Raw genomic sequence first — 15,577 nt, forward strand, 5'->3', positions numbered from 1 at the left:
GACACTGTTTAGTGCCTTATTTTGAAATGGCTGATACCAGTAAAAATGGGAGTGGGATAGAGGATGCAGGACCAATTTAGGTTAATATTGTGAGTGTCGATAACAGTAACAATTCTAGAGTTTCATTACACTTACAATGTCAACTTCTCACTTTCCTTACATATTTAATGGGACTTTTCTGTACATGTCAGTCATTTTACAACATGAAGATGAACTACTGTATTGCCTCATATTTAGGACTTGAGTGTCACAGTTTTCACATACTGGCTTCATAACTGAGAAATATTCCTATTACTGTAAATTCCAGACTCCTGTCATGTCTGTAGCATAGTCAAACTTATGCAGGGAATTAGCAGACAGTATGCTGCTTGATATTTTATTTTTGTATATAAGTGTATTTCAGCATTATTGTCTTCATCAGTACATGTGCTAACAATCACATTTATTTATATTTTATGTAATACAAAATGTACAAAGGTTTTTTTATTTTTTTACATTGGACATTGTACTCTTGTTGTAGATGGACATATGATTACTGCTGTCCGGTGTTGTTAAATGTATTATTTCTTCACTAACATTTTAAAGTTTTTCGATGATTTAATGTTGCATGCACATTATAATACATTTTTTTCATATTTTGACAATCATAGAAATTCAAGTTTCATAACTAGTTGTTTACCCAAAGATATTTATGTTGTTGCAGGTCATGTATCCATCGAACTGTTATTGATGTGTTTGTTATCTCTGGTGTTTTGTTTATCCATTACCCAGAGAATACAAATACATCAATAACGTGTGGACACGCATTTTTGCTTGCGGCTTCTGACAGAGGTCGCTGGAGCGGCCAATAGCAGCGCAGAGCAGCGGCGGTAGCCTCCACGTGTGCGCCGAAGTATTTAGTTCTTCATCCTGTAGGTGGCGTTGCTGTCCTTCAAGCTACCGTTTGATATAGTCACTATTGGCCATCGAATTTGGTGCCTCCACACATGCGCACTTCCTGCCTAAGACTGGCATAAATAGGGGGCTCTGGTCCTGTCTTAGCAGTGTGTTTATTGCACCTGAAGATGTCGGCCAGTTGCGCTGATGAAATATTGTGGAGTTTTCACTATGACATCCAAAGTCTCGCCCGAGAACCATATATACAACATCAATAACAGTTCCATAAATACAGGACCCAACAACAACAAAAATATGATAAACAACTAGCTATCAAAGTTGGAATCTCTACTAAAAACAAATAATTATATATGTGCAACATCAAATCTTTGAAGAACTTTAAAACATTAATCAAAAAATATTACATCCAAAAACTACGGGTGGCAGTAATAGCTTACTCAAACTTTAATTGTTTCCATCTACAACATCAAGATGGAAGTACAAATCCAACATAAAAGACATTTGTAAATTGTATTTTATGTAAAATATTAATAAAAGTGATTTTTTGAAGATGTACTGATAAAGGCAAAAAAAAGTGAAAATAAGCTTATATACACACATCAAAAAAAGTTTTGCATCAAATCAGTTCCCAGAACTCCTGAAGACAGACGTTGACTGTGGATATAGTATCACAGACACAGTTCCTTTGACTGTTCAGAGAAATCACTAAACCCACCTGAAGATGGAAACAACCATGCATGAGCAGTGCCTATTAGGTGTAGAGGGTCCAACAGCCGATCAGTTACAGTCATTCCACCAGGAAGGACGTACACTTCTAGTGTTGTCTGTAGTTCAACCATGCCTAGATGGTCAATACCATGGTTCAATCGCATCTGCATTGTTACTTTGTGCCAGGAAGGGCTCTCAACAAGGGAAGTGTCCAGGCTTCTCGGAGTGAACCAAAGCGACGTTGTTCAAACATGGAAGAGATATAGAGAGAAAGGAACTGTGAATGACATGCCTCGCTCATGCTGCCCAAGGGCTACTACTGCAGTTGATGACTGCTACCTATGGATTATAACTCAGAGAAAACCAGACAGTGACGCCACCATGCTGAATAACGCTTTTTGTGCAGCCACAGGATGTCATGTTATGACTCAAATGGTGTGCAATAGGCTGCATGATGCGCAACTTCATTCCCAACGTCCACGGCGAGGTCCATCTTTGCAACCATGACACCATGCAGTGCAGTACAGATGGGTCCAACAACATGCCAAATCGATCACTCAGGACTGGCATCATGTTCTTTTCACTGTAGAGTGTCACATATGCATTCAACCAGACAATCGTCGGAGACCTGTTTGGAGGCAAACCGGTCAGGCTGAAGGCCTTAGACACACAGTCTAGTGAGTGCAGCAAGGTGTAGGTTCCCTGCTGTTTTGGGGTGGCATTATGTGGGGCGAACATACACTGCTGATGATCATGGAAGGTGTCATAACGGCTGTATGATATGTGAATGCCATCCTCCGACCGATAGTGCAACCATATCAGCAGCATATTGGCAACGCATTCATCTTCATGGACAACAATTTGCTCCCCCATCGTGCCCATCTTGTAAACGACTTCCTTCAGGATAATGACATCACTCAACGAGAGTGACCAGCATGTTCTCCAGAAATGAAACATATTGAATGTGCCTGGCATAGATTGAAATGGGCTATTTATGGAAGATGTGAACCACCAACCACTCTGAGGGATCTATGCTGAATTGCCATTAAGAAATGGGACAATCTGGACCAAAAATGCGTTGATGAACTTGTGGATAGTATGCCACGATGACTACAGGTATGCATCAGCACAAGAGGATTTGCTACTGGGTATCAGGGGTACTGGCGTGTACAGCAATCTGGACCACCACCTCTGCATGTCTCGCTGTATGGTGGTACAACATGCAATGTGTGGTTTTCATGAGCAATAAAGAGGGCAGAAATGATGTTTATCTTGATGTCTGTTCCAATTTTCTGTACAGGTTCCAGCACTCTTGGAACCAAGGTGATGCAAAACTTTTTTTGAAGTGTGTAAAAAAATAACGTATCAAGCACCATACTGTCTACTAATTCTCTGCATAATGTTCTACCATGACATAATATATCCTGCAGGTCCCAATATAAAGACACTTCTAATCAAATTTGTTTTAAGATACGTTTTCATTCAGAATAAATAATTCTTTTCTGCTTGTGATTTGCAGTAAACTGCAAACTAGTCCTCAAATTCCTCCATCAAACAAGGATGGTGAGCAATATGACACCTGAAATTCTCCAAGCATGCATGAAATCCTGTAACTATTACAAAGAGCATGTTGCATATTTGCGAGAGAGTATTATGAAGGATATGCTGGAGATTGGAACATTTTGTTTCTTTATTTCTCTCAATTTCCTAAATAAATGATTTGACTGCATTACAAATTTTCACAGTGCATACCCTCAAATTATTGCTAAAATTGAAACTCATTTAAATGTGCATTTGACAAATGTTGCAGTCATCAGATGAAAAATCATTTAATTTTGAATGACACACAACAGCCACATGCGTTGTTATTACACCTAACAAACCAGCATTTGTTTCCACACAAACACAAGACACTTTTTTAATTCACTGTCCAATACACACAAAATTGACTTTTGATAATTCCACAAAATTCATTCTTCTGTAGAAGTTACAATTACAAACAGCAAGAAGCCAAGTCTCTCTGCATGTTTTTAAGATGTCAGTAACTAAATTTAGTATCTGGATTAAAATTACAATTAAGTGCTTCCAATTTTGTTCTTGAAAATTAGTCTTGCTCAAATATTTTCATATCCATCCTCAATCTGGAGTCAGTTTCCTGTCAGAGAACAAATATGTCAGACTGACTAGTTCTTTTCTTAAATTTTTAGATTTGCAATGAAAAATGTGTCAACATTAATTTATTATTTCTGATACCTGAATTAACATACAGTACATGACACCTATCCCACTTTCACAGTCGGTGGTCTTTTTATCAATCACTTGCAATGTTTTATGGGTTCATGAAAACTGGCATCTGATGGTGACGATAGACAGAGATGAATGGAAACAGTTAAATTTCATTTTAATTCAATTTTTCTAATCTTGATAGTGTGTTTCATAATATAAAGATCTTGGATACATTCACAAACACTTAGTACTGATGTTACTTCCAGTGTGTACTACGTATTCTACTCATTAAGTGGAACTGAAAAGTCAACTATCTTGGCAAATGTCCAAAAAAGCATAAGGAAACTAACAAAATCTGACAAAGCATAAAATAGTCACAAAGAATCTAAAACAATAAAACATTTCTGTCTCAAAAACATATTTTTTTCTGTGGTTGCATGCAATGGAGGATGTAATTATATTACAAAAAGTCCCAAAATGAGGAAATATGTAAGACAATTTACAACAATAATACTGATACATAAAAGTAATGCACAAAAATGTTACCAAGGAGTAGAGAATCCATCAAGTATTGTCCTTAAAACACTGTGCTCCAAGCATTATTTAAGTTCTGGCAGCAGTTATATGCAAAAATCTTATGCCAAAGCTTTCTTGCAGTTCATGTATTCTGATCAGAATATGTGCACAGAAAATGCTTATCTACTTTGTGCAGCAATCTAACACTGATGACTTACACTACCTCAGTATTGATGGACAAAAAGAGTCACAGACTGACATTTTTGTGCATTTCTAATGGAATTTGATAGCTTGTAGTGCATTCCCTGATAAATACACAAAGGTTTTTAAAGATTTGGTAATCCAAGAGGATTCCTTTCTTGAAAGAGATGTTTCTTGGTAAGAAAATGATACTGGTTACTATTTCGTATAGATCTTTTTCTCTTGACATTTTATTAATACTTAAATAAAATTGATATGTAACATTTGCAACAAACTGCTTTGTTTTACCATCATATTAAGGAAGAGCTTTTCTCTTTTTCTGAAATTAGTTTACACCTTTGCTAATATAATTGTTTGTGTGATCTTCAGTGTGAAGACTGGTTTGTTGCAGCTCTCCACGCTACTCCATCCTGTGCAAGCCTCTTCATTTCCAAGTAACTACTGCAACCTACATCTCTCTGAATCTGCTTACTGTATTCGTCTCTTGCTCTTCCTCTATGATTTTTACCCCACACACTTCCCTCCAGTACTAAATTGGTGATCTCTTGATGTCTCAGAATGTGTCCTACCAACCGATCCCTTCTTTTGGTCAGGTTGTATGACGAATTTCTCTTCTCCTCCATTCTATTCAGTACCTCCTCATTAGTTGTGTGATCTACCCATCTAATCTTCAGCATTCTTCTGTAGCACTGCTTTTCAAAAACTTCTATTCTTTTTTGTCTAAACTATTTATCACGTACATTTCACTTCCATATGTGGCTACATTCCACTCAAATACTTTCAGAAAGAACTTCCTGACACTTCAATCTATGCTCGACATTAACAAATTTCTCTTCTTCAGAAATGCTTTCCTAGCCATTGTCAGGCTGCATTTTACATCCTCCCTACTTCGATGTCATGAGTTATTTTGCTTCCCAAATAACAAAACTCATCTACTACTTTAAGTGTCTAATTTCCTAATGTAATTTCCTCAGCATCACCTGATTTAATTCGGCAACATTCCATTATTATCGTTTTGCTTTAGTTTATGTTCATCTTATATCCTCCTTTCAAGATACTGTCCATTCTGTTCAACTGCTCCTCCAAGTCCTTTGCTGTCTCTGCCAAAATTGCAATGTCATCGGCAAACCTCAAAGTTTTTGTTTCCTTCTCCTGGACTTTAATTCCTACTCCAAATTTTTATTTTGTTTCCTTTACTGCTTTTTCAATGTACAGACTGAATAACATTGGGGATAATCTACAATCTTGTCTCACTCTCTTCTCAACCACTGCTTCCCTTTTGTGCCCCTCAACTGTTATACCTGCCCTCTGGTTTCTGTACAAATTGTAAATAGCCTTTTTCTCTCTGCATTTTACCTCTGCCACCTTTAGAATTTGAAAGAGAGAATTCCAGTCAACATTGTCAGAAGCTTTCTCCAAGTCTACAAATGTTGTAAACATTGGTTTGCCTATCCATAACTTATCTTCTATGAGAAGTTGTAGGGTCAGAACTGCCTCGAGTGTTCCTACTTTTCTCCAGAATCCAAACTGATCTTCCAGCATCTAGCAGTTTTTCCATTCTTCTGTAAATAATTCATGTTAGCATTTTGCAACAGTTAGTTCAGTAATTTTCACACCTGTTAACACTTGCTTTCTTTGGGATTGGAATTATTATATTCTTCTTGAAGTCTGAGGGTATTTCGCCTGTCTTGTAAATCTTGCTCACTAGATGAAAAGAGTTATGTCATGGCTGGCTCTCCCAAGGCTATCAGTAGCTCTAACGGAATGTTGTCTATTCCTGAGGCCTTGTTTCAACTTAGGTCTTTCAGTACTTTGTCAAATTCTTCACACAGTATCATATCTTCCTTCTCATCTTCCTCTATATTCTCTTCCATTTTCATAATATTGCCCTCAAGTGCACCTCCTTTGTATAGACCCTCTATATACTCCTTCCACCTTTCTGCTTTCCCTTCTTTGCTTAGGACTGGTTTTCCATCTGTGCTCTTCATATTCATACAGGTTCTCTTTTCTCCAAAGGTCTCTTTAATTTTCCTGTAGGCATTGTCCATCTTACCACTAGTGATATATGCTTCTACATCCTTACATTCACCCCCTAGCTATTCCTGTTTAGCCATTTTACACTTCCTGCCAGTCTCATTTTTTAGGCGTTTGTATCCCCTTTCGCCTGCTTCATTTATTGCATTTTTATATTTTCTCCTTTCATTGATTAAATTCAATATCTCTTGTGTTACCAAAGGATTTCTACTAGCCCTGATCTTTTTAACTACTTGATCCTCTGCTGCCTTCACTATTTCACCTCTCAAAGCTACCCATTCTTCTTCTATAATCCTTTCCCTTGATCTTGTCAATCATTCCCTAATGCTCCCTCTGAAACCCTCTACAACCATTGGTTCTTTCAGCTTATCCAGGTTCCATCTGCTTGAATTCTTGCATTTTTGCAGTTCATAACAAAATAAATTGTGGCCAGAGTCCACATCTGCCCCTGGAAATGTCTTACAATTTAAAATCTGGTTCCTAAATCTCTGTCTAACCATTATACGATCAATCTTAAACATTCTGATATCTCCAGATGTCTTCCAAGTAAAGTATCTTCTTTAATGATTCTTAAACCAAGTGTTAGCTATGATTAAACAATGATCTGTGCAAAATTCTACTAGGCAGATTGCTCTTTCATTCCTTTCTCCCAGTTCATATGCACATACCACTTTTCTTTCCCTTCCTTTTCCTACTATCAAATTCCACATCACAATTAAATTTTCATCTCCCTAAAAAAATCTGAAAAATTTCTTTTATCTCATCATTCATTTCTTCAGTCTCCTCCTCATCTGCAGAGCTAGCCGGCATATAAACTTGTACTACTGTGGTGGGTGTGGGCTTCATGTCAGTCTTTGTTATAATAATGTGTTCACTATGCTGTTCATAGTAGCTTAACCATGTTTCTATTTTTTTTACTCATTATTAAACCTACTACTGCATTACCCCCACCTGATTTTGTATTTACAACCCTTTATTCACCTGACCAGAAGTCTTGTTCCTCCTGCCACAGAACTTCATTAATTCATACTATATCTAACTATAACCCATCCATTTCTCTTTTTAAATTTTTTAACCTACCTGCCGGATTAACGGATCTGACATTCCACGCTCTGATCTGTAGAATGGCAGTTTTGTTTCATCTGATGATGACGACCTCCTGAGTAGTCCCTGCCCGGAGATCGGAATATTTTACCCAAGAGAATGCCATCATCATTTAACCACACACTAGAGCTGCATACCCTCACAAAAAATTACGGCTGTAGCTTTTCCTTGCTTTCAGCCATTTGAAGTACCAGCACACAAGGCCATTTTGGTTGATGTTACAAGGCCAGATCAATCAATCATCCAGACTGTTGTCCCTGTAACTACTGAAAAGGCTGCTGCCCTTCTTCAGGAACCACATGTTTCATGTTTGTCTGGCCTCTCAACAGATAACCCCTCCATTGTGGTTGCACCTATGGAACGGCTATCTGTATCCCTGAAGCACACAAGCCTCCCCAGCATTGGCAAGGTCCATAGTTCACAATATAATTAGAAAAAAACAAAGTAAGCATCTAAAGAAAGGAAAAAGTCCACAATTCTGTGTCATGCAATCTACAAACAGTGTATGTTTGAGGATTAAAGAACGATCTTCATCTGCATATAAAGTTATTTAGAAAAATTTTCAAAAACTCTAATCTGAGCATATTGTGTTCAGCATCATTTCCATGCTAAAAATGAAACATCACTCAAAATAGTGATTCGAGTCTTGTGGTCTTGTGCCAAAAGAAAAAATGTCAATTTTACTTCTAGGAAGTTCATGGCCAGTATTTTCTGGGGAGTAAATAGGATTCTTCTGCTTGATTATCTGAAAAGGGTCAAACAATAAATGGCAAATACTACAGAAATCTATTGAACAAACTTCGTACATCCATATTTGAAATGGAGGACAGTGGGATGTCAGCTGCTATAAATTTATATTAAAAATGAAGAATTTCCTCTGCCTGTGTTTAAGGTGTCGATTTTGTTTTGGCAACTAGTTTCAACGTTGTAAAAACATCATCTTACGCACTTGTTGACGTCAAGTGTGTGGGTCTGAAGATGATGTTTTTACAACATCAAAACTAGTTGCCAAAACAAAATCGACACCTTAAATACAGGTGGAGGAATTTCTTCATTTTTAATATACACTACTGACATTAAAATTGCTACACCACAAAGATGACATGCTACAGAAGCAAAATTTAACCAACAGGAAGAAGATGCTGTGATATGCAAATGATTAGCTTTTCAGAGCATTCACACAAGGTTGGCGCTGGTGGCGACACCTACAACGTGCTGACACGAGGAAAGTTTCCAACTGATTTCTCATACGCAAACAGCAGTTGACCGGCGTTGCCTGGTGAAACGTTGTTGTGACGCCTCGTGTAAGGAGGAGAAATGCGTACCATTACGTTTCCGACTTTGATGAAGGTCCGATTGTAGCCTATCGCGATTGTGGTTTATCGTATCGCGACATTGCTGCTCGCATTGGTCGAGATCCAATGACTGTTAGCAGAATATGGAATTGGTGGGTTCAGGAGGGTTATACAGAACACCGTGCTGGATCCCAATGGCCTTGTATCACTAGCAGTCGAGATGACAGGCATCTTATCCGCATGGCTGTAACAGCTCGTGCAGGCACGTCTCGATCCCTGAGTCAACAGATGGGGATGTTTAAAAGAAAGCAACCATCTGCACGAACAGTTTGATGACGTTTGCAGCAGCATGGACTATCAGCACACAGACCATGGCTGTGGTTACCCTTGGCGCTGCATCACAGACAGGAGCGCCTGTGATGGTGTACTCAAGAACGAACCTGGGTGCATGAATGACAAAACCTCATTTTTTCGGATGAATCCAGGTTCTGCTTACAGCATCATGATGGTCACATCCGTGTTTGGCGACATCGTGGTGAACGCACATTGGAAGCATGTATTCGTCATCGCCATACTGGCGTATCACCTGGTGTGATGGTATGGGGTATTACTGGTTACACGTCTCGGTCACCTCTTGTTCGCATTGACGGCACTTTGAACAGTGGACGTTACTTTTCAGATGTGTTATGACCTGTGGCTCTACCCTTCATTCAATCCTTGCGAAACCCTACATTTCAGCAGGATAATGCATGACCGCATGTTGCAGGTCCTGTATGTGCCTTTCTGGATACAGGAAATGTTCGACTGCTGCCCTGGCCAGCACATTCTCCAGACCTCTCACCAATTGAAAACGTCTGGTTAATGGTGGCCGAGCAACTGGCTCGTCACAATACGCCAGTCACTACTCTTGATGAACTGTGGTATCGTGTTGAAGCTGCATGGGCAGTTGTACCTGTACACCCCATCCAAGTTCTGTTTGACTCAATACCCAGGTGTATCAAGGCTGTTATTATGGCCAGAGGTGGTTGTTCTGGGTAGTGATTTCTCAGGATCTATGCACCCAAATTGCGTGAAAATGTACTCACATGTTAGTTCTATTATAATATATTTGTTCAATGAATACCCGTTTATCATCTGCATTTCTTCTTGGTGTAGCAATTTTAATGGCCAGTAGTGTAAATTGAACAAACTCGTTGAAAAAGTATGTTAGATGAAACCTGAATCACAAATGAAAAATATCTTCCACCAGGTAAACTAAATGTGCTTTAACAATTGTGGTGTTTGAAGTAAAAATTGTTGGAACATCCAAACTGTCCACAGGAATGACACACTCTGACTTTCACCTGCTTTCACCTGTAAAACATTTGACTATAGAATGTTTCAAGTACCATGCAGAGATTATGGCAGCCAGAAATTGATGTTTTGCAGACCATCCATAATTCCACTTCAATGGTGGAATCTACTCGTTGTATAAACAATGGACAAAGTACGTTTGCCTACAATGGTACTATGTTGTAAAGCAATTGCATTTTTCACTGAAAAGTGCACACTTACATTGCAAGGCCAAGGATTTTTAACTTTTAACTCTTTAACTGGAGTAACAGCTCACAATGAATGTCCAAAGGTAAGTTGATGATGATGTCACCATCGTCGTCGTCTACATTGTCGTTGTTGTCGACATAATCAGAGTCGCAATTGTTGACACAATCATTGTCATCATTACTGTTTTATTTGGTCTGAAGACTGATTTAATACAGCTCTCTACACCAGTTTATCCTCTACAAGTCTCTTCAACTCCCCATAATTATAGCAATCTACATCCACTTGAATTTTCTAACTGTAGTTGTCTCTTGGTCCCCCTAACATTTTTTATCCACTTTACTTATCTTCATTGCCAAATTGACTATTCCTTGATGCCTCAGGAGAAGACGACTTACTACAGTCAAAACTAGTCATGATATTTTGTGTGTTGCATTCACTGACCGACTGTTGTGCTGAAAGCCACTGTATTTAAAACAACTGATCTAATATCTAGCCAGATACCAGACACTTTTAAAAGGTTAAATATTCCTGAATATACTGAGGTCAGGAGCATCATAATTAATTTTTGCCGTTTTGTTAATTTTTGATTTATTGAACAGAGGTCTGACTGGAAACACTTCTTCCATTTTTCCCAGTTCTGATCCCATTGATCTGACCCCCTAAACTTGAACACTAATACTGTATCATGAAGCACAAACACATTTCATATCTAAACCCACTTACATTGTGATGTTCCTTAAATTTGCACACATTTCTCATCTCTCTAATTTGTACAGCTAATTACATTTTGACTAGTTGTTATTGCAGTGTGTTAACCTCAAATACAACTGCAGTGAAACTTTCAGAGCTGATAATTGTGGAAATGCCCAACACAATGCCACAGAACTCAAAAAGCTAGTGTGGCTTAGATACAAAAATAAAGTTTTTTAATCTCACTACAACAGCCACAACAATTTTTCTTAGCAGCTGCTCAGACATAACTTTTTTCTCACAGCATACATCAAATAAAGTGAGACCTTCTGTGAAATTTGGAAGGTAGGAGACGAGGTACTGGCAGAATTGAAGCTGTGAGGATGGGTCGTGAGTCATGCTTGGGTAGCTCAGTTGGTAGAGCACTTGCCCGCGAAAGGCAAAGGTCCCAAGTTCGAGTATCGGTCTGGCACACAATTTTAATCTGTCAGGAAGTTTCATCACAAAGTGTTTGTGCTGACCCTTTCCCTGATATAACTTGCTATTTCAACACTTATTTCCAACCATAAAAATCATCAGTGTCATGGAAGTCTTATCTTCACTGATATGGCATAACCACAAGTAGAATTGAACCAAAGACACACGAATGCTGTTTAGTACAGAGACCTTCATCATACATGGCCCCCTCTGTATCTTTGGGCTTTTGGTTCTTTGTCCACATGCTGATTAACAATATTTCCTTTAGCAGTATATGATGTTAACAAAATACTTGAGTTACAGAAGAGCATTACTTCAACATACAAACTTTTATTCTTCACCAGACACAACTAAAGCACTTACATTTTACATTCAAGGCCATCATTTCAAGCATTTCACTGAGACAACTGTTTCACTAGTAATAAGAATGAGAAATCCTTCAATATTTCTATGGTTTATTTCTGACATCAATAACCATCTCCCCTACCTTCTGGTTTTAGTACCTTCTCCCCTCCACTTGTGTCTTTCTAACAATTTCTAAGATGTCCTGACAAACGTTCCTGAAGAAATAAGTCTTTTGGTCACATTTTCTGTGAATATTTTAATAGCGTGTCAGGTTAAAAGATTGAATCACACTGTTACATTGACACTGAAATGAAAACAATTTCACACTACATCAAGCAAACAACGCAAATGAAAAAAATCTTGTTTGGGCAGTGCATCTATCCATATGTCAGTTGACATGCAATTAGTTTCATTTCACATGCAATACTGACAGAATTAATGCTTCTGTGTCAGCTTACACTGTATGCTGTTTTTACTTCGTCCACAGTGCTACAGACTTCACATGAAAACAGGGATGACATTCACAGCATCCACAGACTACTGTAAATCTTTTCAATATATTCCTGTTAACAGGTAAATCATCTTTTTGCAGTTACATTATGATGTAACCAACAGATTCAAATCCAAATGCTGAAAAACAATTTATTCTGACAGTATCTTTTATTGTCATAAAAACTATTCATAAATAAAATGATCTACTATCTATTCAAGAATAAGAACCTCGACAATTTAATTATAATTTTGACTGTTACCATGCCATCCTCTGAATAAAGTCACATTAAATTAAAACCTGAGAGTTCTTCTGAAGATTATGTAGCAACTTACATTATTTGGGTACAAGATTACAAAGATTCACACTATGCATATAATTAGCATTCATTCAGATATTTCAAATGCATATATCAGCTCAATACTCACCAGACCTCCATCTAGGCCACGCAGTAGTAACCCACCAGAATGAACAACACCACATCCTGCCATGCCATCAATAGTCACTTCATTGCCACTAGGTTCTTTACCATGCCATAAACTCGAACCAAATAACTTCACCTCTCGACCATCAATAACAGTCCATGCTCCAGGTGAGCTATCCATCCCACGAATAAAATTATGTATATTTTGTACCGGTTGATCCCATTTCACCTATTAAATAGTATGTTTGGGCATTAATGACTTATGATCACCATGATTTGCAAACACTGCAAGCAGTACACTCTCAGACAATTATATTTATAAAATATGCACAGTTTAACTGACACCGGTAAAAAGAAAACTACAGTCTACAACATCAAAGCAAGAACAGCAACTGTGGAACTACTAACTACACAACAGATGGCCACTTTTATAACTTTTATCATAATCATCATCAACAGCAGCAGCAGCTTTGGTCTTAGGCCCATTCTTTTTCCTTATTGGACTTATAGATTTTAAGGACAAATATATTTAAACATAACTGAAAGAGATACAAAACATATTAAAAAGGTGTATCTACAGATGACATAAAATGTAAGGTACAATGAAATGAGAAATGACTATAATATGAAGACAATGGCAGGACCTGACTACATTACAAAGGAGCAGATGCAAGAGTTAAGTGGCATACGCAAGGTATCAAATATTTTAATGTCCTCTTTAATAGTACAGAAACAGAATGCATGAGAAATGTTCATTGCCCCATAATTTGTTCCACAAGTGCATCTTTTGACTGCTCTACCAGCTTTCTGATTTTTGCTGGGTGCCACATGCCCTAGTATCCAGCACTATGAGACAACAATGGCATGCCCTAGAATGGAAAAATGTTATTTACTTTGAACGTTTTTGTCTGACAACCTCATGGGCACTTAAGGAACAGTTTGTCAAACCTGTTTTGAACCAAAAACAGCTGGAATCTTTAAGAACTCAGCATCTGACAACACACAAGGGACATACACATCATTGGATTCCTACAGTCATTGACCCACAAGTACACCCTGAAGAAAAAGAAAACGTTTGAGGTACCACAATTTTTTCACCTGTGCATTTTCTCTTTCTGTGTGTTAGGAATAGCTTAATCTCATAAATACCAATGTGTCTGTTGTACCACTGTGTTAAGACCTCTGTTAGCACTGAATTGTGGCTACAGCTTCCTCATATTTTGCTTCAGATGATAATTTGTCTTATGCCATTTTATGGAAAACCGATGAAGAATGCAATGAGAGCATAGGAAATGTATTTTTAACTTATCTTGATGATCTGTCAAGAGGGAAGGGAGACCCGGGGGGAGGGGGGAGGTGGGAGGAGAGAGAGGGGAAAAAGAGGGTGATATATATATTGGAAATCGGAAAGGCTGACTCTAAAGGGAAAATAATTGAGGAAAGTAATTCCTATACAAAAGATGCCACACTTTCATAGGAGGGAAATCCCATAAGTAATGTTGCCTATTTTTTTTTATAAGTACATAGGCATATTTATTTCTAAAATGGTTTACATCAGTTTACAGCTTGAACATTTAGCTATTTTTTGACATAATCACCATTTCTGTCGACGCATTTTTGTAGACGGTGTGGCAGTTTTTGAAGCCTATAATACACCATCTTGCCACCATGCTGTTATGAACCTCTTCTTTCACCTTGTCGTCAGAGCTGAATCACTGAGACCACAATTAATGCTGACAGGTACTGTGAGACTCTGAAAAAACTCAAATGGTCAGTTCAGAACGGGAGGAGAGGAATGTTGAGCAAAGGCGTACACATTCTCCATGACAACGCTTGCCCACACATCGTTCGGCAAACTGCAGCTCTCTTGCAACAGTTTCAGTGGAACATAATCACCCACCCACCCACCCTCTAGACCTGACTTGGCATCCAGGGACTATCACCTGTTCCCTAGGTTAAAAGAACATTTGGCTGGAAAGCAATTCAGCTCCGACGACGAGGTGAAAGAGGAGGTTCATAACTTTCTGAACAGCATGGCAGTGAGCTGGTATGACATGGGCATACAAAAACTGCCACAGTGTCTACAAAAATGCTTTTACAGAAATGGTGATTATGTTAAAAAATATCTAAATGTTCAAAAATAATAGGAGACCTTAGTTTTGGGATTACCCTTATATTTCAGAGCACCTGAAGAACATAAGAAGGAGCTTCAATGCATTCATTAAAATGACTTACATGAAACTCAGAATCACACTGTTAGAATATTTAAAGTGTAAGCCACTATCCCACTTTTCTGCATCAAATTATACACATCAAAAAAAGTTTTGCATCACCCCAGTCCCCAGAACTCAGGAAGGTAGTCGTTGACTGTGGATATTGTATCACAGAAACAGTCCCTTTGACTGTTCTTATGTCACTAACCCAGCCCAAAGATGTAAACAATCATGCTTGAGCAGCACCTATTAGATTGGTGGTGGTGGGGGTCTAACAGCCTATCAGTTCTAGTCATTCCACCAGGAAGGAGGTACATGGCTCGTGTTGTCTGTAGTTCAACCATGCTTAGATGGTCAATACCATGGCTCAACCACGTCTGCATTGTTACGTTGGGCCAGGAAGGGCTCTCAACAA

General features: G+C 38.3%; 1 protein-coding gene across 1 annotated transcript in view; it reads right to left on the reverse strand.

The window, feature by feature from the left end:
- Positions 1-15,577, reverse strand: part of LOC126298510 (cytosolic 10-formyltetrahydrofolate dehydrogenase) — a 191,098-nt gene that overhangs the window by 92,260 nt on the left and 83,261 nt on the right. Inside the window, exon 6 of the mRNA XM_049989857.1 lies at positions 12,954-13,178. Within this exon, the coding sequence (XP_049845814.1) occupies positions 12,954-13,178 (225 nt within the window). The remainder of the gene's footprint in view (positions 1-12,953; positions 13,179-15,577) is intronic.

The sequence above is a fragment of the Schistocerca gregaria genome, chromosome X, assembly GCF_023897955.1.
Source record: "Schistocerca gregaria isolate iqSchGreg1 chromosome X, iqSchGreg1.2, whole genome shotgun sequence".
NCBI lineage: Eukaryota > Metazoa > Arthropoda > Insecta > Orthoptera > Acrididae > Schistocerca > Schistocerca gregaria.